Source organism: Scyliorhinus torazame, chromosome 10 (assembly GCF_047496885.1).
Source record: "Scyliorhinus torazame isolate Kashiwa2021f chromosome 10, sScyTor2.1, whole genome shotgun sequence".
Lineage (NCBI taxonomy): Eukaryota > Metazoa > Chordata > Chondrichthyes > Carcharhiniformes > Scyliorhinidae > Scyliorhinus > Scyliorhinus torazame.
Window position 1 is genome coordinate 115,521,031 of NC_092716.1, and position 26,080 is coordinate 115,547,110.

Here is a 26,080-nt window from a genome sequence, read left to right on the forward strand (position 1 = left end):
AGGTAACGCTGTTCCACAGGCTCAGCATCAGGCTGGGACCGGTCCTGGGATCCAGCAGATCTCTGACTGCTGTCTCGCCTGGGGGATCCTGCATCCACCTGATGGACATCAGCATCAGTGTGGTGCTTACCAGATTGTGCCCCAGAAACCTGACCACGAACTTGTCCCACCGAGGTGTGTGTCTCTGTTCTGGCATTGGTGTCTATTCACTTGTGCTGCCCAGTGTAGATCATTGACCTTCTCCCTGCACTGGAGGCCAGTCCTCCTGGTCACATTGCTGCCACCACTTCATCCCAGGCAGCATTGGCTACCCTCTGGCAAAGTGTCCTGGACCCTCGGGAGAACAGCATCTCCCTTCTGGCCTCCACTGCATCTAGCAGTCTCCCTAGGTCAGCGCCCCGAATCTTGGTGCTGGCCTCCTCGGCGCCAATGTTGCAAGCTGACTGGGTTTGGCTGAGCAAAAGCAGCTAAAGTGCTGCTCGACCTTGTTAATGGGGGGCTGGCAAGCGCAGTGCCGGCAAATCAGTTGGCAAGCCTTAATTTGCGGTGAGTAGCCCGTGAGGCATCGTTAAATGGGCCAATTAATGTTGAATAGCATTGCCGGCCTCGCTGGGCCAAGCACCGGGAAACTCGTGCAGTTCCCGCTCGGTACCACACTTAGAAATCTTTCCGGATAATCGTGCCCTCAGTCTCTGTGAGGAGTCGTAAATGGTTCTGAACATTGTGCAGTCATCAGCAAACATCCTTCTGCACTGTAAATTCTATGTAAACATCCCCATTTCTGATCTTATGATGGTCATTGATGAAGCAGCTGAAGATGGTTGGGTCTCAGACAGCGACCCATCTTCAGTTATGAACTGAGACCATGAGTGTTGCAAGCTTTTCTGACCATGTCACAATTTGACAGCCAAGCAAATCCTGTCCTTATCCAACTTGTTGCGGGTTTCTCACACATCCTATTCTCAGGTTAACAGTTTGAGCTGATTTTTTTCACCCTCTTCCTAGGCCAGGAATGCTGAAATAAATTGAAACCACAATGCTGTGATCAGCGAATTTCGACTGGAATGTAGATTGAGGTTAGGATCTTAGTTTTAAAACAGGTACATCCACTAATCCAGTGACGACCAAGAGCAACCTGCTTCTCTTTGTTCCCCATCCAACAGTACAAGAGGATAGACCATGCTGTTGTGCGCCTGCATAACGTTGAGGAATTAAAGTCACAGATCAGTGTGCAAATGTTGGAAAAGTAAAAGAGAAGCTCTTGGTAATTCAGAAAATAGGCCTGAACATTTCTTCCAGCAATTTGCGTGTCAGTACGCCCTACGTTCACCCTGCTCAAGTTGAAGAATGAATGCCTCAGCACCTTATTAATGCAGATGGGTGAAAACAATACAGGCTTACTTTTGGCTCCACCTTGCCTTCTGGTTCTGAAAATTTGGCCATTCAACCAGTTCTAGGGGATTGCTCGATCCTGCCTAACTCAAATCTGGCAATGGGCTCAAGCAGCAAGATATCTTTCATAAAAAAAGTAAAATTATTCTGGATATGGTGTAGAACTGATTTACCAGGATGCTTCCAAGAGTGTGGAACTGTCTAAAAGGTTTGAGCTGTCTCCAGTTGGTACTGCAACCTATCGCCCCCTTCCTTACCACGATGAGTTGTGAATGGCACTGAACATTAGGAAATCACCAGGGATCATCCCCACTTCTGGCCACATGATGGAGGGAAGGTCAGTGACGAAACAACTGAAGATGGTTGGACACAGGACATTACCCTGAGGAACCCCTGCAGGACATACCTGGGGACGGTGATGGTATTGTCTGGGACATGGTCGGTAAGCTATGATTTTGTGAAGCTGGCTATATCCAGCTGTTGCATGACTAGCCTGTGTGACAGCTCTCCTAATGTTTGACACAATCCCCCAGATGTTAGTAAAGAGGACTTTACAGGGTTGACTGGGTTGGGTTTGCCGTTGTCATTTCTGGTGCCTAGTTCGAAGCTGGTTCGTCTAGTTTCATTCCTTTTTGTAGGCTACAACTGAGTGGCTTGCTCAGCCATTTCAGAGGAAATTGAAGTCAACCACATTTCCGTGTATCTGGAGTCATGTGCAGGCCAGACCGAGTAAGGTTTATGAGTGAACCAGATGGTTATTTACAACATTACAATGCTTTTGTGGTCACTATTAGACTAGCTTTTAATTCCAAATTTATTAATTGAATTTGAGCCTGTGTAGCCAGGGCATTAATTTGGGTCTTTAGATTACTAGTTCAATTACATTACCATTATGTCACATCCTCCCTATTGTATGAATAACCATGTGGGGGTGGGTAGGAAATGAAATGAATATCGCTTGTTGTCACAAGTAGGCTTCAAATGAAGTTACTGTGAAAAGCCCCTAGTCGCCACATTCCAGCGCCTGTTCGGGAAGGCTGGTACGGGAATTGAACCGTGCTGCTGGCCAGCCTTGGTCTGCTTTCAAAGCCAGTGATTTAGCCCAGTGTGCTAAACCAGACATGAGTTGTTAACTTACAAAAGGAGATCTCATTAATGCAAGTCACTCTGCAACTGTGGGAAACTGAAAATCTCAACAAGGCCTCATGGTCTGGCATCTGGGCTTGCTTGATCTCTGTCCTGTTTACAAAATTGTGGAACTCTCATCTCAAGGATTCATTTGTCAGTGGATGCTTGGGAGATCCCGCAGAGGTCCCCAGTGGCCCTAGAAGGAGCCAGTGGCATAGAAGTTGAATGTAGCGGCTGCTTTCACTACCACTGGATGCCCTACATGAGCCTTGCAAAATGTGGCAAATGTGGCATGTGGAGGCATCTGCGACATTGATTCGTGTTCATCTGATCTGTGGATAAAACATGCAACGTTACCACCCTGGCTCTAGTGGGGCACATACAAGTGATGCACTCTGAGGATAGTCCTGTGCATCCAGAGGAGGATGATCTGCTGTCCTTTGAGTTCTGCTCCTCCCTTTGGATTGGATTGGATTTGTTTATTGTCACATGTACCGAGGTACAGTGAAAAGCATTGTTCTGCATACAATCCAGACAGATCATTCCATACATGAAAAAAACATCGGGCATACATAAATACACAATGTAAATACATAGACACAGGCATTGGGTGAAGCATACAGGAGTGCAGCACTACTCAGTAGAGAAGATGTGTGAAGAGATCAGATCAGTCCATAAGAGGGACATTTAGAAGTCTGGTATTGGGGAAGAAGCTGTTTTGGAATCTGTTAGTGCGTGTTCTCAGACTTTTGTATCTCCTGCCCGATGGAAGAAGTTGGAAGAGAAGCCAGGTGGAAGGGGTCTTTGATTATGCTGACCAATGTCCCAGGGCAGGGGAGGTGTAGGCAGAGTCAATGGATGGGAGGCGGGTTCATGCGATGGACTGAGTGGTGTTCATGACTCTCTGTAGTTTCTCAGTCTTGGGCCGAGCAGTTGCCATACCAGGCTGTGATGCAGCCAGATAGGATGCTTTTTATGGTGCATCTGTAAAAGTTGGTAAGAATCAGTGTGGACATGTCGAATTTCCTTAGTTTCCTGAGAAAGTATAGGCTCTGTTTTGCTATCTTGGTCGTAGCATCGACATGGGTGGACCAGAACAGATTGCTGGTGATGTGCACACCCTAGGAATTTGAAGTCAACCATCTCCACCTCGGCACCATTGATGCAGACAGGGGTGTGCACGATACTTTGCTTCCTGAGGTCAATGACCAGCTCTTTAGTTTGCAGACATTGAGGGGGAGATCGTCATGGTTACATCACTCCACTAGGTTCTCTATCTCCCTCCTGTATTCTGACACATTGTTGTTCGAGATCTGACCCACTATGGTCGTGTCATCAGCAAACCTGTAGATGGAGTTGGAGCCAAATTTTGCCACACAGTCGTGTGTGTACAGGGAGTAGAGTAGGGGGCTCGGTACACAGCTTTGTGTGGCCCTGGTATTGAGGATTAGAGTTGTGAAGGAGGTGTTGTTTATCCTTACTGATTGTGGTCTATGGTCAGAAAGTCGAGGATCCAGTTGCAGAGGGAGGAGCCAAGTCGTAGGTTTTGGAGCTTTGATATGAGCTTGGTTGCTGATGAAGACGGTACTGTAGTCAATGAATAGGAGTCTGACGTAGGAGTTCTTGTTGTCGAGATGCTCCAGGGATGAGTGTAGGGCCAGGGAGATAGCGTCTGCTGTGGACCTGATGCGGTGGTATGCAAATTGCAATGGATCTAGGCATTGTGGGAGTATGGAGTTGATGTGCCTCATGACCAACCTCTCGAAGCACTTCATTACGATCGATGTCAAGGCCACTGGACGATAGTCGTTGAGGCACATTGCCTGGGTCTTCTTTCCGTTACATTCTTCTCTCCTGCCTATAAGCAGTAATACAGACAGCGATAACGGCATGATCCATCTTCATGATGCTCTTGCCACTGCAGTATCAGTGCGAAACCGACAAGAGTCAGCATTTATTTCCAAAGCTCCACTTTCTGTCAAGGAATCATCTCCCTTATGTGACTGTGGGTTGAAGGCCTTTTTCATGCATGGCGGAAAGTACTGCCCCCACCCACCCTTCTACCGAAACCCACACGACCAACAGGCGACTGGGTGTTCTGCTTTCAGCCCAGGCGAAGGGATCACGTGCAGGATTTTCCAGCCCTTTCCAATGGCAGGATCCTTCGGACCCACCGAGATCGACCTCCCCATGGCAAGTGAACCAAAGGTTAACTGGCTCCGCCATGGGAAGACTGCCATGAGAGGTCAAGAGGAATCCCAGCCCAAGACTGCACTGTTTGGACTAAACATGAGGGTAGGGGTGGCATGTGGCGCAGTGGTTAGCACTGGGATTACGGCGCTGAGGACCCGGGTTCGAATCCAGGCCCTGGGTCACTGTCCTTGTGGAGTTTGCAGATTCTCCCCGTGTCTGCGTGGGTTTCACCCCCACAACCCAAAGATGTGCTGGTTCGATGAATTGGCCACGCTAAATTGCTCCTTAATTGGAAAAGAAAAATAATTGGGTACTCTAAATTTATATTAAAAAAAACAAAAAAACAGGAGGGTAAATTGCAATACAGAGACATGGTTAGAAGAGGGACAGGACTGGCAGCTTAACATTCCAATATATCATTGTTTTAGATGGGACAGAAAGGGAAACAAAAGAGGTGGGGGAGTTGAATTGCTTCTTTGGGAGCAGATCACAGCTGTGTTGAATGTGCATTGGTAGCGGCTATTTGAGGGCAAATCCATGTCTGACATGTGGGAGGCTTTCAAAAACCAGTTGATTGAAGTGCAGGAAAGCACGTCCCTGCAAAAATGAAGGAATAGAAATTCAGGAACCATGGATGAAAAGGGAAATTGTAAGCTAAGTAAGAAGGAAAAAATGAAGCAAACGATAGTTCTAGGCACATTAAAACTGGAGAAGCTTTTGAGGAGGACAGTGAAATTAGGAAGGAACTTAAACGTGGAATTAGGAGGGTTAAAAGGGGTCATGAAATGTCTTTAGCAAACATGGTCAAGGAGAATCCCAAGGTTTTTTATGCATATATTATGAGAAAGAGGGTAGCCAGAGAAAGAGTAGGCCCACTCTAGGACAATTGAGGGAAGTTATGCGTGCAACCACAGGAAGTGGGTGAAATCCTTCATGAGTACTTTGTATCGGTATTCACCAGGGAGAAGGACATGATGGATGTTGAGGTCAGGAATAGGTGTGTGAACGCTCTTGAGAACACCACTATATCAAAGGAGGAAGTGCTGAGTATCCTAAATTGCATTAAGGTAGACAAACCTCCAGGGCCGGATGGAATCTATCCCAGGTCATTGCTGCGGGAGGCAAGGGGAGAAATAGCTGGGGCCTTAATGGATATCTTCACATCCCCTTTGACCACAGGCGAGGTTCCAGAGGACCAGAGAATAGCCAATGTTGTTCCCTTGTTTAAAAAAAGAAGTAGGGATAATCCAGCAAATTATAGGCCCGTGAGCCTAGCATTAGTAGTGGGGAAGCTTTTGTAAATGATACTAAGGGACAGGATATATGCACATTTGAAGGAAATTGGATTGGATTGGATTGAATTGGATTGGATTTGTTTATTGTCACGTGTACCGAGGTACAGTGAAAAGTATTTTTCTGCGAGCAGCTCAACAGATCATTAAGTACATGAGAAGAAAAGGGAATAAAAGAAAATACATAATAGGGCAACACAACATATACAATGTAACTACAAAAGCACTGGCGTCGGATGAAGCATACAGAGTGTAGTGTTAATGAAATTAGTCCATAAGAGGGTCATTTAGGAGTCTGGTGACAGTGGGGAAGAAGCTGTTTTTGAGTCTGTCCGTGCGTGTTCTCAGACTTCTGTATCTGCTGCCTGATGGAAGAAGTTGGAAGAGTGAGTAAGCCGGGTGGGAGGGATCTTTGATTTACCTGCCCGCTTTCCCCAATCAGCGGGAGGTGTAGATGGAGTCAATGGATGGGAGGCAGGTTTGTGTGAGGGACTGGGCGGTGTTCACAACTCTCTGAAGTTTCTTGCGGTCCTGGGCTGAGCAGTTGCCATACCAGCTGTGATGCAGCCTGATAGGATGCTTTCTATGGTGCATCTGTAAAAGTTGGTAAGAGTTAATGTGGACATGCCGAATTTCCTTAGTTTCCTGAGGAAGTATAGGCGCTGTTGTGCTTTCTTGGTGGTAGCGTCGACATGGGTGGACCATGACAGATTTTTGGAGATGTGCACCCCTAGGAATTTGAAACTGCTAACCACCTCCACCTCGGCCCCGTTGATGCTGACAGGGGTGTGTACAGTACTTTGCTTCCTGAAGTCAATTACCAGCTCTTTAGTTTTGCTGGCATTGAGGGAGAGATTGTTGTCGCTACACCACTCCACTAGGTTCTCTATCTCCCTCCTGTATTCGGACTCATCGTTATTCGAGATCCGGCCCACTATGGTTGTATCATCAGCAAACTTGTAGATTGAGTTGGAACCAAGTTTTGCCACGCAGTCGTGTGTGTACAGGGAATAGAGTAGGGGGCTAAGTACGCAGCCTTGTGGGGCGCCGGTGTTGAGGACTATTGTGGAGGAGGTGTTGTTGTTCATTCTTACTGATTGTGGTCTGTTGGTCAGAAAATCGAGGATCCAGTTGCAGAGTGGGGAGCCAAGTCCTCGGTTTTGCAGCTTTGATATGAGCTTGGCTGGGATTATGGTGTTGAAGGCGGAGCTGTAGTCAGTAAATAGGAGTCTAATGTAGGTGTCCTTGTTTTCGAGATGCTCTAGGGATGAGTATAGGGCCAGGTAAATGGTGTCTGATGTGGACCGGTTGCAGCGGTATGCGAATTGCAGTGGATCAAGGCGTTCTGGGAGTATGGAGGTGATGCGCTTCATGATCAACCTCTCGAAGCACTTCATTACGACTGAAGTCAGGGCCACTGGTCGGTAGTCATTGAGGCACGTTGCCTGGTTCTTCTTTGGTACCGGTATGATGGTGGTCTTCTTGAATCAGGTGGGGACCTCGGAGTGGAGTAGGGACAGGTTAAAGATGTCCGTGAATACCTCTGCCAGCTGGTCCGCGCAGGCTCTGAGTGCACGACCAGGGATCCCGTCTGGGCCCGTCGCCTTCCGAGGGTTCACTTTCAGGAAGGCCAAACTGACTCGGAAGCTGTGATGATGGGTACGGGTGAATTATGGGCTGCTGGGGCACTCGCCAGCGGATCGTTGGTTACCTGCTCGAACCGAGCACAGAATGCATTGCGTTCATTGGGGAGGGGTGCGCTGTTGCCAGAGATACTGTTCGGCTTTGCTTTGTAGCCCGTTATGTTGTTTAGTCCTTGCCACAACCGCCGAGAGTCTGTCTGTGACTCTAGCTTGGTTTGATATTCTCTCTTGGCATTCCGGATGGCTTTGCGGAGGTCGTACCTGGATTTCTTGTATAGGTCAGGGTCGTCTGCCTTGAACGCCTCAGATCTGTCCTTCAATAGGGAGTCAATCTCGCGATTGAGCCATGGTTTCCGGTTGGGGAACGCACGTACTGCTTTCTTTGGCACGCAGTCGTCCACACATTTGCTGATGAAGTCTGTGACGGTGGTGGCATGCTCATTTAAGTTGGTCGCTGAGTTCTTAAATATGGAGCAGTCCACTGTCTCTAAGCAGTCACGTAGGAGCTCTTCTGTTTCCTCGAACCAGCACTGCACGACCTTCTTAGCTGGATTCTCACGCTTGAGTTTCTGCTTGTATGCCAGGAGAAGATGCACCGTCTTATGGTCTGATTTCCCAAAGTGCGGTCGGGGGATGGAATGGTAGGCCCCCTTGATTTTTGAGTAGCAGTGGTCAAGAGTGTTGTCGCCCCTGGTGGGACAGGAGATGTGCTGGTGGAATTTTGGCAGTGCACTCTTGAGGTTGGCCTTGTTGAAGTCTCCGGCCACGGTGAACAAGGCCTCCGGGTGTTCTGTTTCGTAGTTGTTTATTACTGTGTATAGTTCGTCCAGCGCCTTCCTCACTACTGCCTGGGGTGGGATGTAGACCGCTGTGATAATGGCTGAAGTGAACTCACGTGGAAGATAATATGGGCGGCACTTCACGGTCAGGTATTCCAGGTCTGGGGAACAGTAGGTCGCCAGAGTCGCCACATCCAAGCACCAGGAGGGGTTGATGAGTAGGCAAACCACTCCACCCTTCGCTTTGCCTGATGATGCCGTGCGGTCCGCCCGGTGAATTGAGAAGCCTTCAGGTTGTATGGCACAGCCCGGTGAGGCAGGGGTGAGCCATGTCTCTGTGAAACAGAGCACACAGCAGTCTCTTACTTCCCTCTGAGAGGTAAGTCTGGCGTTAAGTTCATCCAGTTTGTTTTCGATCGCTTGGACGTTTGCCAGGAGTATGCTGGGGAGAGGGGTTTTGAAACCGCGTTGCTTCAGTCACACCTGCAGACCGCCGCGTTTCCCTCGCTTCCTCGGTCAGCAGCTGCTGCTGGATGATCCTGGGATCCGATGGCCGACGTCAGCTCTTGTGGAAGGTAGGTGGTTGCATCTGGCGGGGTCCAGGGCGCTGGCGGGGACCAGGGCGCTGTCTACGTATCTGGGGTCGTGTCTGGCAGGGTCCCGGGCGCTGGTTGAGGGAGAGGCATTGCTAGGGGGGCATGTTTGCAATCTGGATGGGTCCTGGCGTTCTGCGGGCACGGGAATACCTTGCAGCGTGTTCGGGTCCTCGTGCGCGGTCTCCGCCGTTTCGGGGGTCCTGGGTCGTGGGCAGGGGCTTCCTGAGGCAAGTTGGGCTGGGTCCCGTGGTCTGTTCCCTCCCTGAGCACTCCTGGGATCGGATCTTGAAGTAGGCCCGGTCGAGCCTCCACGTGGATTTTTCTTTCTTCCATCACCAGGTAGGTCGGGTCGCTGGGCGGGTCGGGTCACTGGGCGGGTCTCTGGGCGTCGCGTTGGGCTGGGTCTTGCCGTCGGGGGTCGGGTCGGGTGCTCCGGGGACTGGGCAAGGCGATCCGGGGGCTGGCGTCCGAAGTTAGGCCGGGTTTGGTGCTCCGAGGTCCGGGTAGGCTCCAAATCGAGGTCGGGGCTTCACTTCTGGTTTGGGCCCGATCTTCTTCCAGGTCGCGGAGGTCAGGTCGGTTTGGGTCAAAAGGTCTCCAAGGGCCTCGGAGGATGTTCAAGCCTACAAGAGAAGATAAAAGTGGGAGGTTAGTAATAATGTTAGGTTTAGAATTAATTTTTAAAAGATTAGATCGAGTATAAGTTAAGTAAAAAGTTGATCTGTTGGACCTGAAAGTGGATCTGAAATTGGACTAATTAGTGACAAACAGCATGGCTTTGTACAGGGGAGGCCACGTCTCACCAATTGATCAAGTTTTTTGAAGAGGTGACAAAGAAAATTGATGAGCGAAGGGCTGTGGATGGACTTTATATGGGCTTTAGTAAGGCGTTTGACAGGGTCCCACATGGCAGACTGGTACGAAATATAAAATCACATGGGATTTGCGGTGGGCTGGCTAGATGGGTACAGAACTGACTTGCTTATAGAACAGCAAGAAGTCTGACAACACCAGGTTAAAGTCCAACAGGTTTGTTTCAAATCACTAGCTTTCGGGGAACTCCTTCCTCAGGTGAATGAAGAGGTAGGTTACAGAAATCAGAGAGTAGCAGCAGAGTGGTGTTTTTCAGAATTTCGTTCTATAGCTAGTGGTGTTTTGCAGGGATCAATATGGGATCTCTGTTGTTTGTAGTGTATATAAATGAACTGGAGGAAAATGTGGGTGGTCCGATTAGTAAGTTTGCGGACGGCATGAAGATTGGCAGAGTTACTGATAGTGCCAAGCATTGTCAGAAGATTTAACAGGATATGGATAGATTGGAGACTTGGGCACAGAAATGGCAGGTGGAGTTTAATCCGGACAAATGTGAGGTGATGCATTTTGGAGAATCAAATCTAGGTATGAATTATCCTGAAAATGGCAGAACCCATAGGAATATTAACATACAGAGGGATCTGGGCCTGCAGGTCCGCAGTTACTAAATGTGGCAACACAAGTGGCCATTGTGGTGTTGGGTGCTCTGGTGCACAGATGAGCCAACACAGTTGTATGTGGTACAACTCTATTTTATTATAACTCTTATAATACAGTTTGTTCTGGATACTCTGCACGTGCTGTCTCCCTGAGTGTGTTTGGCAATAGATGTGTCCTGGTTCTCCTCTGCAGCTAATACTGACCACCGGGGGTCGTGTCTGTGCTTTTATATCTTTCTGTCATTGGTTGTGGTGTTGTGTGTTCTGATTTGTCTGTTGGTGTGTCTATCATGATGTGTGTGTTTGAATATCATGACATCCCCCCTTTTTACAAAGATAAGTGCCTACGTGGTTATAAATACAATTGTGTCGTGAGTGCATCTAAGAGTGTGTGTGTGTGTTGTGTACAGCGTGTGTTTATGACGTAACTATTTACATGGGGCGATGTCGGGTGCGTCACACTAACAAGGTTGTACCATAACAAAACTTGGATGCGAGAGAAAAAAAAAACTTGAACATTGGTCCGGTCAGACGATATCTGGAACAATAAACAACAACAGGTTATAATACAGAAGTGTTTGACTTTTTGAACGTATGAACAGCGTTATAAGTCCAGTCTAATGGGTGACCGCCTCAAGAATGGGCTGGTCCTCAAACCGGTTCAGCTGTGGAGATTTGGGGTCACACTGGTTCACCTTGGACTGTTGGAGGTGCTGCTGTTGCCGAAGTCTCTACTTTACCATTTGTTGTACTTCGTGCAGTGCTTGGTTTTTTCATTCGTGCAAATATAACATTCAACATCTTTGTTAGTGGTGCCTTGGCTGTGGTTTGGTTCTGGTGGCGATGGAAGGGGCATGATCCGTGGCATCTCCACGAAGTCATCCTTGGGAACCAGTGGAGGATCCGGCGTGTGCGTACGGTTCAGTTGCGAGCGTGGAAGGCGGCACAAAGCCCGCTGATTGCGCCTACGCACCAATCCATCCGCCCTGCATGCCAGGAACAAGGTGGAGTCTGTTTTCTTTTTATGTTTGTGGTGGACGGCATCTTGTAGCCGATGGGTCGTTGCCATCGAAGTAGCACCATCACTAATATCATGCAAGGCGATGACTGTGCCAGATGTGGAAGTTGGCCGAGACCGTGTACGCTGGTTCCGGCCACCTGCTGTGCCGGAAGGGCGACTCCGCAGAGAAACATCGAAGCATGTCGCCTTGGAGAGAGAATTGTTGCTCGCATCAACGTCTGGCGATGGCGCGAATTGGTGTGTCCATCTTGGACCGCCGGTGCTGGTTGCCACTGCCGACCCAGTGGGACTGCCACGCGATCCATTCCCTGTCGCCGTGGCATCCGCCGTCACCCTGAGCGTGCCATCACCGAGGCCGCGACACCGCCCGTCCGGAGCAAGGTCTGGCGTGCGCAAATCAGAGTCGGCGCTTGGCTGCTCCCCATCTGGAGTCCGGTCTGCCTTCCGTCGATGCCCCCCGTCCGGAGTCCCAACAGGTTCACTGGAGGCAGCCGAGATTCCCTGAAGCTGCACTTCTGGAGTCGGAACATGCAGGAATGCACCAACCAGTGGAGAGGGTCGAGCCATCGAGGGTGGAAGCGGTGCGCTGCCACCGCAGTCGTCAGTGGTCCCACCGTGATCGTCGAGTGCCTCGGTACGTACTAGGCGAGGTCTGTCACCTTGCACCTTTTGCATGGGAAGTGGGATGCTGTCGTCACTCGTCTCACATCCCGTGGATAGATCCTCATTAGCAGCTTGCTGTTCACTAGGGTTGGGTAAATTGTCAGAGTTTTCATCTGGTGGTGCACACCATGTCGGTGGACTGTCATTGTCTTGCCGTTGTCCTTCATTTGGGCTTTTCTTCTTTGGAATTTTAAATCTTCCCCCAGACATTGCAGAACCTTGTTTATTACCCCCAAATTCTCCCATAGGTATGGTCTCGAATATAGGATCCAATGTTTCTATCGACATTGTACTATTTTCCAAAGAACATTCCGTTTCACTTTTCTTCTCAGGTGCCTCATATGTATCTTTGTCTAATGTACATGCCTTCATGGTCTCTGGGTCTGATTTTGCTGGGACTGGCATGGTCACAGTCTCTCTTTTACTGTTCTCAATTGCCCACATTATACTCCCCATACATAACTGCTTAATCACTGGGGTTAGTGTGGTACAATGGATAATCGGGTCGACCTTACCTGCATCTTCACCATTAGTGGAAAGCACACTTGGTTCACTTGAAACTGCTGTGGGTTTTAAATTCGTTATCTGGCTACTCGATGTCGGTGTCCTCAGGATTCTTGCTCTAATGTTCTGCTCAATAATCAGTGGAGCGTGTATAGGTTCAATGCAATTAATGTTCCCCTCAAGGTTTGAAGAGTCATTACTGACTAACTGCTGGTCTCCGAAGTTGGGATTTTGCGGTGTTGTGTTGAAGGGAGACATTTGTCCCTGCTGTAGATATGATTCAGGTTGTGTTATTTCCATTACCTGAGGATCAATGTCTTGTCCATTTTTTTGATCCGTACTAAAACACTGGCAATTCTCAGTCTGCTCCTTGCAAGTTAAACATTCAATTAATTTCGTTAGCAAATCCTCAACATCCTTCTGTGGCCGTGCAGCATTATTAATCTCTGTTCGGCTATAATGATCCTGAAGGTCAGCGCATAAACCTTTTTTCTTCGGGCTTGGACGAGGCGATTCCTTTGGCTTGTCTTCAGTTGGGCTTGAACAGTCTTCAGCGCTGTGCCCTTCATTGTAGCATGAGAGACCGTCATGTTCATGCTGCTGTGTAGTGGAGCATGGTAGGCTGTTATAGCCTTCTTGCTGTTCACGTGAGCATGGCAGACTTGCATCGTCTGCCGCTGGTTGGTCAGGAGAGGTTGCTAGACCCTCATGGTCTTGTTCCTGCAAGGACTGCGCTCTGGAGTCTTGCGTTCCTTCCATCGTGGAGTCCGTCCACAAGCTCTCTGTGGAGGCTTGTGACACTGGAGTCACTTCTTGTTCGTGCAAGGACTGCGCTGTGGAGTCTTGCGTTGCTTCTATCGTGGAGGCTGTCCACGAGCTCTCTGTGGAGGCTTGTGACACTGGAGTCACTTCTTGTTCGTGCAAGGACTGCGCTCTGGAGTCTTGCGTTGCTTCTATCGTGGAGGCTGTCCACGAGCTCTCTGTGGAGGCTTGTGACACTGGAGTCACTTCTTGTCCGTGCAAGGACTGCGCTCTGGAGTCTGGCATTTCTGCAATTGTGGAGTCTGTCCACGAGCTTGCTGTGGAAGCTTGTGACACTGGAGTCACTTCTGGTTCATGCGAGGACTGCACTCTGGGGTCTTGCATGTCTTCTTTCATAGAGTCGGGAACGTTGAGCGGGACGTGGACCACGCTCTGTGTGGCAGCAGGGCACTCTCCGTGTGCTTGCACCGCTCCCTGTCTGTTAATGTCAGGCTGCAGCATCATCCGGTACTGATAAGTTGGAACGTCATATCTGCTGGATTGAAGATCCTCAAATCCGAAAAATGAATCCGCATCTGCGTCGGATTCAATGTGGGGGCCGCCAATGTGCAACACGAAAGGTTCGTCCGAGTCATAGTCATATAGGACCACGGAGCTATCATTGGGCTCGCGAGGTCCGTAAACACTGTAAAGATCGTCATCGAAGTATTCAAGGTCGGAATCATCGGCTTGTGCGTAGGTAACTGCTTGTCGGAGGGTTCTTCGGAGGTCAAATTCATCTCCTGGGTCAATTTGCGGCACTGTGCTGTCATTCCAGGTGAGGGAAGGTTGTTTTACAGCTTTAACAGATTTTTGTTTTTTTGATTTGGGACGTTTCCCTTTTAAATTGGATTTGGGACATTTCCCTTTTAAATTGGTGCAGTCTGGGGCCTCTGACATCCTGACGCTCGGTATGTAGCACGTAGGAAGCGACTGCGCATGCTCAGATCGCTGTTCCTTTACCGATAGCCGTTTTCTTGACTGCGCATGCGCAGCATCTCGCGCATGCGCAAACGAAACTTCCGGTTCTGCGCACTTCTCGCGCAACTGTGCTAGCGTTATACCTTTAGCAAGATGGCCGCCGACCTCGACCCAGCCTTCTCTCAGGCCCGGGATTTCGGCCTCTGGGAATTCGGGCTCCGGGATCCCAGCCACGAGGTGAGTACTGCAGCTTTTCTTACCTTTATGTGCCGATTGGATTGCGTTTTCTTCACAGTACTTAGAGAATTTGCCCAGGACTGCCTGGTAATCGTACCTTTGCTGCCTCCTGAAGAACCTGAACCTTCTGAATATTTCTCTTGCCCTTGCACCGGCGATGGTGAGGAGAAATTCAATTTTTTCCTTATCATCCAGGTCTTTGAGTTCAGCTGCCACCAGGAACAATTCGAACATTTGCCGGAATCTCCGCCAGTTTTCGCGGAGGTCGCCGTGGCACTGGAGCGCCTGCGGAACCGGGAGCTCGTACATCATGCCTGGGCACTGCTGGTTGTCTGTGTACACTGAGGTATGCCGGCAGGTATCGATCCACTCCTGTACCATGTGGTGTTGGGTGCTCTGGTGCACAGATGAGCCAACACAGTTGTATGTGGTACAACTCTATTTTATTATAACTCTTATAATACAGTTCGTTCTGGATACTCTGCACGTGCTGTCTCCCTGAGTGTGTTTGGCAATAGATGTGTCCTGGTTCTCCTCTGCAGCTAATACTGACCACCGGGGGTCATGTCTGTGCTTTTATATCTTTCTGTCATTGGTTGTGGTGTTGTGTGTTCTGATTTGTCTGTTGGTGTGTCTATCATGATGTGTATGTTTGAATATCATGACAGCCATGGTTATTAAGAAGTCATACGGCATGCTTGCCTTCATCAGCCGGGGAATTGAGTACAGGAGTTGGGAAATCATGTTGCAGCTGTATAAAACCTTGGTTAGGCCGCATTTGGAGTATTGCGTGCAGTTCTGGTCAACACATTATCAGGAGAACATGGAAGCTTTGGAGATAGGGCAAGGAAGGTTCATCAGGATGTTGCCTGGTCGCGAGGGTGTTGGCTCTGAGGAGAGTTTCAATAAACTAGGATTGTTTTGACTGGAAAGACGGAGACTGAGGAGAGACCTGATCGAGGTCTACAAAATTATGAGAGGCATAGACAGGGTGGATATGTTGTGGTGATGCCGGCGTTGGACTGGGGTGAGCACAGTAAGAAGTCTGACAACACCAGGTTAAAGTCCAACAGGTTTGTTTCGAATCACTAGCTTTCGGAGCACTGCTCCTTCCTCAGGTGAACAAAGAGGTGGGTTCCAGAAACATATATATAGACAAAGTCAAAGATGCAATACGATACTTTGAATGTGAGTCTTTGCAGGTGGATAGTCAGAGGCTTTTGCCAAGGCTGGAAGTATCAATTACAAGGGAGCACAGGTTCAAGATGAGAGGGGAAAAGTTTAAGGGAGATGTGCGGGGTAAGTTTTTCATGCAGAGTGGTGGGTGCCTGGAATGTGCTGCCAGAGGATGTATGGAAGCAGGCACATTAGCAACATTTAAGAGGCATCTGGATGGGTACATGAATAGGGAGGAAATAGAATGATACGGACCGAGTAAGGGCAGAAGTTTTTTTTTAGTTCGGGCATCTTGATCGGCCCAGGCTTGGAGGGCCGAAGGACCTATTCCTGTGCTGTATTTTTCTTTATTCTTTGAATGTTCAGTGACTACATGAGACTTAATTTAGGGGGTCCAGAGGCTTCTCTGTTGTGAATGATGTATGTCTACATTTCCAAGGGGCTGCTGAAGCTTGACCAGTCATACAGTAGTTCTGATGAATTTGAAGACTGCAAATGAGGGGTTAAAAGTAGGGGAACAATCACTGCCACTTTGAGGGATCAGTGATGCAGGAAGAGGTATTATTGCTTCGCTTTCCTGACTCCTTATGTGTTATTTGAAGATATGCTAACCTGTCTCAGTGATGCCTCATTTGAGAATTATTTCATTTCAGTTGGTTGGCCTATTCGTGCTCCTCCCTCCCATCAGCCCTCCCCTCATCCACCCAGTCCCAGCCCTGTGTTTCAGTGCAACCTCTCCAGTGGAGCCCTTGTCATGTAGCATAGTAAAAGCAATCCCTGCCTTAACCTTGGTATGTTAACTGTGGAGACTTGCCTGTGCCATCCCATGAAAGTGATGTGGGAAGCGTGGCGCTGGTCCCCTGAGTGCTGTATAATGCAAAGTGCCTGAACAATCTCAGAACATGAGCGAAGAGCAGGTCGCCAGCTGCACATCGTTTAAATACTGCTGTGAGGCACGTTGGCCGGGATTTTGCACCCTCATTCTCTGCAGGCGCAAATGGCGGAGCGAGTGCAAAATCCTGTGATCGGCCAAAGCCAAAAATCGTGGGACTTGATTGCCCCCCCCCCCCCCCCCCCGGGCCCCCAACACCCCCACCCCGCCATTGAAGTAATGAGGTCCCATCCAGAAAAGCCAGGAGCCTCATTTAAATAATTTCCATCTCAGAAGCCCTTATAGTGCCCCCACATTGTGATCTTCCACCTTACCATTGTCATAATGTACACCAGTATATCATGGTGCACACACACACACCTTATAATAAAATAGAGTTGCACCACTTCCAGTGTTGGTGACCTGTTTGTGATCCAGAACACCCAACACATCATGGTAGAAGGAGTGGTTGCATACTAGCACTTCTGAGACCCATCTGCAACTAATCAGCATTCCGGCATCCTGAAGTATGGAGAACATCAACCCGCCGCCGCCGCTCCACATCACCAGCACCTCAGTGTACAGTGACAACCAGCAACGATACCCAGCCAAGATGTTCAAGATCCGGGTTCCGCAGCAGCTCTAGTGCCAAGACGATCTTCGCAAAAACTGGCGGGCATTCCGGCAAAAGTTTGAAATCTTCATGCTGGCAGCCGAACTAGAAGACCTGGCCAATCCTGAAAAAACAGAGCTTCTCCTCACCATCGCCGGTGCCAGAGCAGAAGACATCTTTAAAAAATTCAAGTTCTCCAAGGGGCAAAACAGGAGCGACTTCCAGGCAGTCCTGGACAAATTTGGCAAATACTGTGAGGAAAACACATTCCAACCAGCAAGGAAAGGTAAGAGAAGTGCCAGTACTCACCTCGAGGCTGAAATCCCGGAGCAGAGAACGATTTTGGTCAGCGGCCATCTTTCTAAAGGGACTGCACTTGCGCAGTTGTGCGATGCCGCGCATGCGCAGTCACGAAAACGGCCATCAGTAAAGGAACCGCGATCTGCACATGCGCAAACGCCTCCTAAGCACGTCATGACGTCAGAGGCCCTGGACCACGCCCATTTAAAGGGGAAACGTCCCAAATCAAAGAAAAATTATTTTAAAGCTGTAAAGCAACCTTCCTTCACCTGGAATGACAGCACAATGCCTCAAATTGAACCAGGAAATGAAATAAACCTCCGAAGAACCCTGCAACAAGCAGTTACCTACGCCCCAACCGAGTCCGATTCCGACTTCCCGCAGACCAGTGACACCGAGGACCCGAGGGAGCCTTTTCGAGTCGCTGTTATAACAAAGAACAGGGTGTCCCCAAATCAAAACCACCAGCCACTGTCGGTGCACAGCATTGATCCAGACGACGAGTAATGTGCCACCCTGACGGTCAACCGATCCCAGATACGATTCCGCCTGGACACTGGTGCTTCCGCTAATCTCGCGTGGTCAGCCTTTCAGACCCTTGGGGTTAAACCAACCATTCTTCCATCAACCTGCCAACTAGTGGACTACAATGGCAACGTCATTCCTGCTACCCGTTCATGCCAACTCGAAGTGACGCACAACTTGCAAAAGCCATCCTTCCCTTTGAGATCGTGGGCTCCTCGAAGGACTCTCTGCTAGGCGCACAGGCGTGCAAAACTCCTAAACCTCGTTCAACGAGTACACTCTCGCCAGAGGACACGTCTGCCTTCCAGGATGCGGACTTCAGGGCGCAACTCAATGACATCATCGACCAGCACCGTGACGTTTTCGAAGGCATGGGCACGCTTCCATACACTTACAAAATCCTGCTCAAATAATCCTGTGGTTCATGCACCTTGCAGAGTCCCAGCATCCCTCAAGGACCGCCTCAAGCAGCAGCTGCAGGCCCTCCAGGGCTAAGGAGTGCTCTCCAGAGTGACGGAACCAACCGACTGGGTCAGTTCCATGGTGTGCGTAAAGAAGCCTTCCGGCGAGCTCCGGATCTGCATTGACCCAAAGAATCTGAATCGCAACATAATGAGGGAGCATTACCCTATCCCCAAGCACGAGGAGATCACGTGCGAGATGGCTCGGGCCAACATCGTCACCAAACTTGACGCCTCAGAAGGATTCTGGCAAATTCAACTAGACAGGTCCAGGAGAAAGCTGTGTACCTTTAATACCCCATTTGGCAGATACTGCTACAACAGGATGCTGTTTGGGATTATATCGGCATCAGAAGTATTCCACCGGATCATGGAGCAAATGATGGAGGGCATTGAGGGTGTGCGCGTCAATGCTGACGACATCATCATTTGGTCCACCACCCCGCAGGAGCATATCAGGAGCATATCAGTCGCATCCAGCGCGTTTTCAAACGAATACGGGGCGAAGGCCTTGGCCTCAACAGAGCCAAATGTTCCTTCAGCCAGACGGAACTCAAGTTCCAAGGGGACCACATCTCCCGGCTGGATGTGCGGCCGGATGCGGACAAGGTGGCAGCCATCATGGCCATGCAGAAGCCAGCGGATAAGAATGTGGTCCTCCGATTTTTGGGCATGGTCAACTTCCTGGGGAAGTTCATCCCCAACCTTGCCTCCCATACCACAGCTCTCCGGAACCTGGTCATGAAGACGACAGACTTCCAATGGCTTCCCGCCCACGAGCGCGAATGGGAGGAGCTTAAGACCAAGCTTACCATGGCCTCGGTATTGGCATTTTTTGATCCCACGAAGGAAACAAAAATTTCAACGGATGCCAGCCAATCCGGCATTGGGGCAGTGCTCCTGCAACGCGATGAGGCCTCATCATGGGCCCCCGTTGCATATGCATCACGTGCCATGACCCCCACGGAACAGCGCTATGCGCAGATCGAAAAGAAGTGCCTGGGCCTGTTGAATGGGGTCACAAATTTCATGATTACGTGTACGGCCTCCCCCAATTCACTGTCGAGACCGACCATCGCCCGCTGGTCAACATTATACAAAAAGACCTGAATGATATGACCCCTCTCCTCCTGCGCATTCTGCTTAAACTCCGGCGGTACGATTTCCAGCACCGAGACACCACGAGCAAGGACCTGATCATAGCCGACGCTCTGTCCAGGGCAGTCAACACCCCGTGTGACCCAGAGAGGTTCGTCTGCCAGGTTGACGCCCATGTGTCCTTCACAGCCTCCAATCTGCCGGCCACGGATGAACGCCTTATCCACATTCGCCGCGAGGCTGTGGCTGACCCCCTACTACAGCGTGTCATGCGCCACATGATGGACGGATTGCTCAAGGGCCAATGCCCGCAGTTGTACAATATCAGAGACGATCTGGCAGTAGTCGATGGTGTCCTCCTGAAGCTGGACCGCATCATGATCCCGCACAGCATGCAGCAGCTCATTTTGGAACAGCTACACGAGGGCCATCTTGGCGTGGAGAAGTGCTGACGAAGGGCCCGAGAGTCTGTGTACTGGCCCGGCATCAATGAGGACATCGCCAACACAGTGCTCAACTGCCCCACCTGTCAGCGGTTCCAGCCGGCCCAACCATGTCAGACCCTACAGCCCCATGAGTTGGTCACGTCCCCTTGGTCTAAGGTAGGCGTTGACCTGTTCCATGTGATCGGCAGGAACTATGTTCTGATTGTAGACTATTTTTCGAACTACCCGGAGGTCGCACGACATCACATCATCGGCGGTCATCCGTGACTGCAAGGCGACCTTTGCTCGTCACGGCATCCCACTCACAGTGATGTCGGACAATGGCCCCTGCTTCGCGAGCCAGGAATGGTCCAACTTTGCCAGCAGGTACAACTTTGTGCATGTGACATCCAGTCCCCTGCACCCCCAATCCAATGGCAAAGCGGAAAAGGGCGTCCACATTGTCAAACGGCTCCTCTGCAAGGCTGTCGATGCAGGATCCGACTTCTATCTCGCCTTGCTGGCCTATCGTTCGGCCCCACTCTCCACGAGCCTGTCGCCAGCCCCGCTTCTCATGGGTCGCTACCTCAGCACCACGGTGCCGTCCATTCACGTCCCAGACCTCGACAACGTACCGGTCCTTCAGCGGATGCAACATTCTCGTGCACAACACAAGGCGGCGCATGACACTCGGGCGACTTATCTCCCTGCTCTGGCGCCGGATGACAACGTCTGCATCCATCTTCCGGAGGGTGGCTGGTCTGCAACTGCTGTGGTTCTTCGGCAGGTGTCTCCCCGCTTGTTCCTGGTTCATCTGCCGGATGGTTCCATTCGCTGCCGCAATCGGCGTGCCCTTTGTCTCGTTCCATGCTCACTACGTGATCCACCACCGGTGCCACACCCTCCTGTTGTCCCCAACCTGGACTATGTGGAGATTCCGAATACACTGCATCCTCCTCACTCTGCCGTGGCCCAGCCGGTTCCTCAGCCGGTGGCTCCTGACCCACCCTTGAGGCGGTCAACCAGAATTCGTCGCCCACCTCAGGGACTTGACTTATGAGTTTTACGATGTTGGACTCTTTGATCTGTTCTGTTATCCTGTTTCATCGTTCCAGTAGTTTGTATATAAAGTTCATTTCGTTGTTGGTGTGACACCCTATTTCTCGGCACCAGGCACCTTCCCGTGTAAATAGATTAACCTCATGTACATAGTCATGGAAATAACACGCACACACATAGTCAGGTACATTCACTACACAATATTTATTGTCACGCAGGCACATATTCTTTATATAAAAGGGGGGGTGTCATAATATACACCAGTATATCATGGTGCAGACACACACACACACACTGGTGGACATGCAGTGGGACCAATCAGCACACACAACACCGCAGCCAATCACCAGTGAGAGCACATGCACTATAAAGACAGGAGCACAGAGCTCACAGCCTGCAACACAGACATTCACCATGTGCTGAGTGCATCACCTGGTTAGGACTAGGCAAAGTCATCAGTTAAAGCTGGTATTGCATTTACCCACAGTTCAAGTATGTTAATATAGTTAACCTTATAATAAAATAGAGTTGCACCACTTCCAGTGTTGGTGACCTGCTTGTGATCCAGAACACCCAACACATCAACCATCATGTTCTCCTATCGTTGAGGTTTACAAGGGGGTTGGGATTTACCAGCTGTTCCCCCTGGCAGAAAATTCTGGTCCCTCGCTGGCGCACGGGTTTCTCAGTAACGAGGGGTGCTGTCACCAGGAAATCTAGTTGACAACAGCAGGGTCGGTTGATCCAGCTGGTGGGCTGCCTCCGCCACCGAAAAACAGGCGCGGGTGGTCGCTAAATCCCGCCCCAGGTCTTTAAAAACGGGAAGCAGGTGAAGGGAGCTCTCTGGTGCACACAGGTGAGTACAGCCCCCAGAGGGAGAGGAACATGTCTGTGCAGTACTCTGGCATTTCCCCTTGCAGGGCAGTGCCAGGGGGCACAGGGCAGTCAGTTCCTGAGAAGTACTTCCTCTGGGGAGCTCCAATTGGGGGGAGCGGTCCTGGTGTACATGGTAGGGGAACGTGTACCGTGTACTTGGGGGGTGGGGGTGGGGGTGGGGGGGGGGGGGGTTGGGGGGGTGGGGGGGGTGGGCGGGGGGGGGTTCCCCATGTGCATGTGCTGGGGTTCTTAATTTTTTCACTAGAGATGTTTAAAAGCGCCTTGTCGTCTGGAAAGCTGACATTGCCGGCTCTTTTTGAGCCCGCCCCACCAGCGTGGCAGTGTGCGACACGCCTGCGCATCGCTTTTCCTGTCTGGTCCAACATTAAGAAAAAAAACCATAAAGTTCCACTCATTGGCTGGGATTTTGTGCCTGCGTTCACCGGAGCTGCAAATCGTGACATGGGCGCAAAATCTCATGAGAATTCATGATGATGTTCTCGTCCCTGCACGCCGTAAAGCAGTTCACGCCCAGGAAAGTTGAGAACCTTATATCATTAGTGGACAGTCCCGCTCTACCCTCCCCTCCCATTGTAACTTCCGGCGATGTTTAAAACAGGTTTTTAAATAGTGAACCTGGCTGCGCAGAGCAAGTCATTCATCTTCCCTGCATTGGATACCTCTCCTCTTTCACAGGGAGCTGACATTTACAAGCACTGCCACTGTCTCCCCTGAGGAGTTGGTCCCCTTGCTGGAGGGTCATCACTCCACCTGAAGGCTTTCTGTTCAGTGCCCCCTCAGAAAACCTTTGGGCAGGGCAGCACAGTGGCACAGTGGGTTAGCCCGGCTGTCTCACGGCGCCGAGGTCCCAGGTTCGATCCCGGCTCTGGGTCACTGTCCGTGTGGAGTTTGCACATTCTCCCCGTGTTTGCGTGGGTTTTGCCCCCACAACCCAAAGATGTGCAGGGTAGGTGGATTGGCCATGCTAAATTGCCCATTAATTGGAAAAAATTAATTGGGTACTCTAAATTTATTTTTTAAAAGAAAACCTTTGTGCAAACTCCCTAGTAGCCATCTGTTTGACTGGATTTTTAAAACAATTTATTCAGGCGACGTGGGTGGGTCTGCTGGCTGGGCCCACTTATTGCTCGTGAAGGGGCTGTGAAAAGTCAATTGCATTGCTATGGATCTGGAGTCAAATGAAGGCCAGACCAGATAAGGACAACAGATTTACTTCCCTAAAGGACATTAGTAAACCAGACGGGTGTTTATGGCAATTGACAATGGTCATCATTTGACTTTTTATTGCAGATTTTTATTGAATTCAATTTTTATCAACTGTAATAGTGCGATTCGTACCTAGGTCCCCAGAGTATTAATGTGGCTCTCTGGAATACTAGTCCAGGGACAATACCACTACACCACCGACTCTCCATACTTGGGGAAAGTGCTGGAGAGGCATTTAAATAGAGTCTCCATGTCCCCAATTAAATAACAAGCTGATGGCTGGGTGGGTGAATCAGAGTCAGCCTGCCATGGGCATGGCATGAAACTTATGGAAAAAATCAAAGTGCCTAAAAACTCACCAATGATGCTCGCGGACTACTCTCTGCTTTTGTCGCCCCAAACAATACTGAGCCAAAAAATGAGAGAATTCCGCCCATTGTTCTTAATCCAGCACTGAGGGATGATACCAGTGAGCAGGCATCATAATGAAATGCTGATTTTCGCCAATAATGTTCGTAGCATAAGGCAGTGGGAAATGTGGCCCACCATTGACGGCTGAAACACACGATCACATCCTCTCTTTACGTCACTGTAAAATGTGTTCTGGGTCTTTTCATGAGATTTAGCTCTCATGTCCACCATGATGCCTGCTGCGACTGGGAGTGGAAAAGTTCCAGCCTATGCCTTTGTCGATATCTTTTCCCAATTCATTACTTCTAGTTCCATTTTCATTTCTTCAAAATTAACCTTTTTCAAATCTATCACTCTCAGCCATAATTTTCCAGCCCCCCTCCCCCACCCCATGGCAGAGGTGGCTTGCCAGTGGGGTCTTTTGGTCCCATCGATGCCTATGTACCCATGACAATTTGCATGGGCTCAACCACCCCGCCACCCTGGAACTTACGGCAGGGGTCGACTTCGGCGAGATGTGACGATCCCAATGAAGGGAAGGGCCAGAAAATCCTACCTCAGTACTTATTTTACTGATGTCTTTCTCAATCCTTATTTTAAACCTCATTATGCTGTGGTCACTATGGCCGAGGTGTTCCTCTCTGCTTGTGTGGCATTCTTCAATTATATCAAAAAGAGGTAAATAATCTTCCGCTGAGCAATTGACTTTAGTCTGCAGTGCGCCACCACATTGATGATTTTCTCCTCCTCGATGTTTACTGACTGTTTATATCAGACTTACTCCTTACCTTTGCCTGACCTTTATTCTCACCTCCTATTTCTTTTATCTTCACACGTGTTCTGTTTTATTCCAGATTACTCCCCTTACTAATCTAAAATCCGAATCACAACACTATTTATGCATTTATTCGATTTAAATCAAACATTTGCCAAACAACTTTATTTATATTGATTTTTGACTGTGAACCTTGTATTGCCCAGTCCAAATGTTGTGGGCGGGATTCTCCAATCCCACGGCATAGTGTCTACGCCGTCGTAAACGCCGTCGCGTTTTACGACATTGTGAACGGGCTACTCCCGCTCCTAATTCTGGCCCCTACAGGGGGCCAACATGGTGCTGAAGCGGTTCGCGCCGCTCCAGCTGCAGATCCCGGCGCGAACTGTGCACCGCGGGATCCACGCATGCGCAGTTCCGCCAGCGCCAATGAGGACATGCGCAGTGGCGCCGGCGCCAACACGCACATACGCAGTGGCCTCCTTCAACGCACCGGCCCCGACGCAACATGGCACAGGGCTACAGGGGCCGGCGCGTAGGAAAGGAGGCCACCAGAGGCCGGCCCGCCGATCAGTGGGCCCCGATCGCGGGCCGGGCCATATCGGAGGCCCCCCCATCCCCCGGGGTCGGACCCTCCCTAACCCCCCACAGGCCGCCACCCGACCCTTACACGCCGAGGTCCCGCCGGCCCAGAGCAGGCTAGAATGGTGCCAGTGGGACTCGGCTCTTTTCTTACAGCTGTTCGGCCCATCCGGGCTGGAGAATCCCCGGTCGCGGGCCGCGGCGCCACGCCAACCACACCGGGGCCAATGGCGCCGATTCTCCCTCTGCGGATAATCGCGTGCTGGCATCGGGGCAGCGTGGCCCGTTTGCGGGGATTCTCCGGCCCGGCCCAGGGCTGGGAGAATCCCGCCCCATGTCTATTTATTGTATAGTTTCTCAAGTTTCTGTTTAGAATATGCAGCATAATATAACTTATTTGAATTCCCCTTTGCTGAGCAAATGGTTCAGTCAAATCTGGTGACAAAAAAACTTTATCAAACTTACATCTGTGCTTATGAATGGATAAGCAACTCAGAATCAATGTTATCACGAATTGGGATTTAATCCCTAAGAAGGTTAGAATCAACACTGAAGTCTAATTTTCACATTGTTCAACTCATTGTTTAACCAGTTCTTTTTCACCATTTTCTGTTGTAGCTGAATGACTGTTGCAGAGGGATTGTGTTTGATGGGTTGGAAAGTGCTTACAGTCCGAATGAAGCCTTTACCCTCACAGCTATACTTAAAGCAATTAACAACAGACGTCATATCTATTTCATCAATCTTGCCCAGGAATATACAGCACTGAAGGCCAAGGAAAAGGCCAAGCAAGACGAGGAGGGTATGTGACTGCTGTACTAAACAGCTCTGCATGAAACGCATGCTGACTTATTGAATATAAACATTCACAGTCAGGTTTTTTTCTGTGAGGTTTTATACATATCAGAGTCCTGGAAAAGGGGCACTTGCTATTTTGAGCATGCTGCATTGCCATGTCAGCAGTATCATGACAATAATGCAGAATCACAAAGAGCCTCCTGCACTGTCTCCAAAGGTACTTTAATCCTAACTTTAGGAG

The 26,080-nt window shown here is 49.9% G+C and overlaps 1 protein-coding gene across 1 annotated transcript in view; it reads left to right on the forward strand.

Moving 5' to 3' along the window:
* hydin (HYDIN axonemal central pair apparatus protein) overlaps positions 1-26,080 on the forward strand; it is a 1,604,351-nt gene that overhangs the window by 989,368 nt on the left and 588,903 nt on the right. Inside the window, exon 44 of the mRNA XM_072518656.1 lies at positions 25,660-25,843. Within this exon, the coding sequence (XP_072374757.1) occupies positions 25,660-25,843 (184 nt within the window). The remainder of the gene's footprint in view (positions 1-25,659; positions 25,844-26,080) is intronic.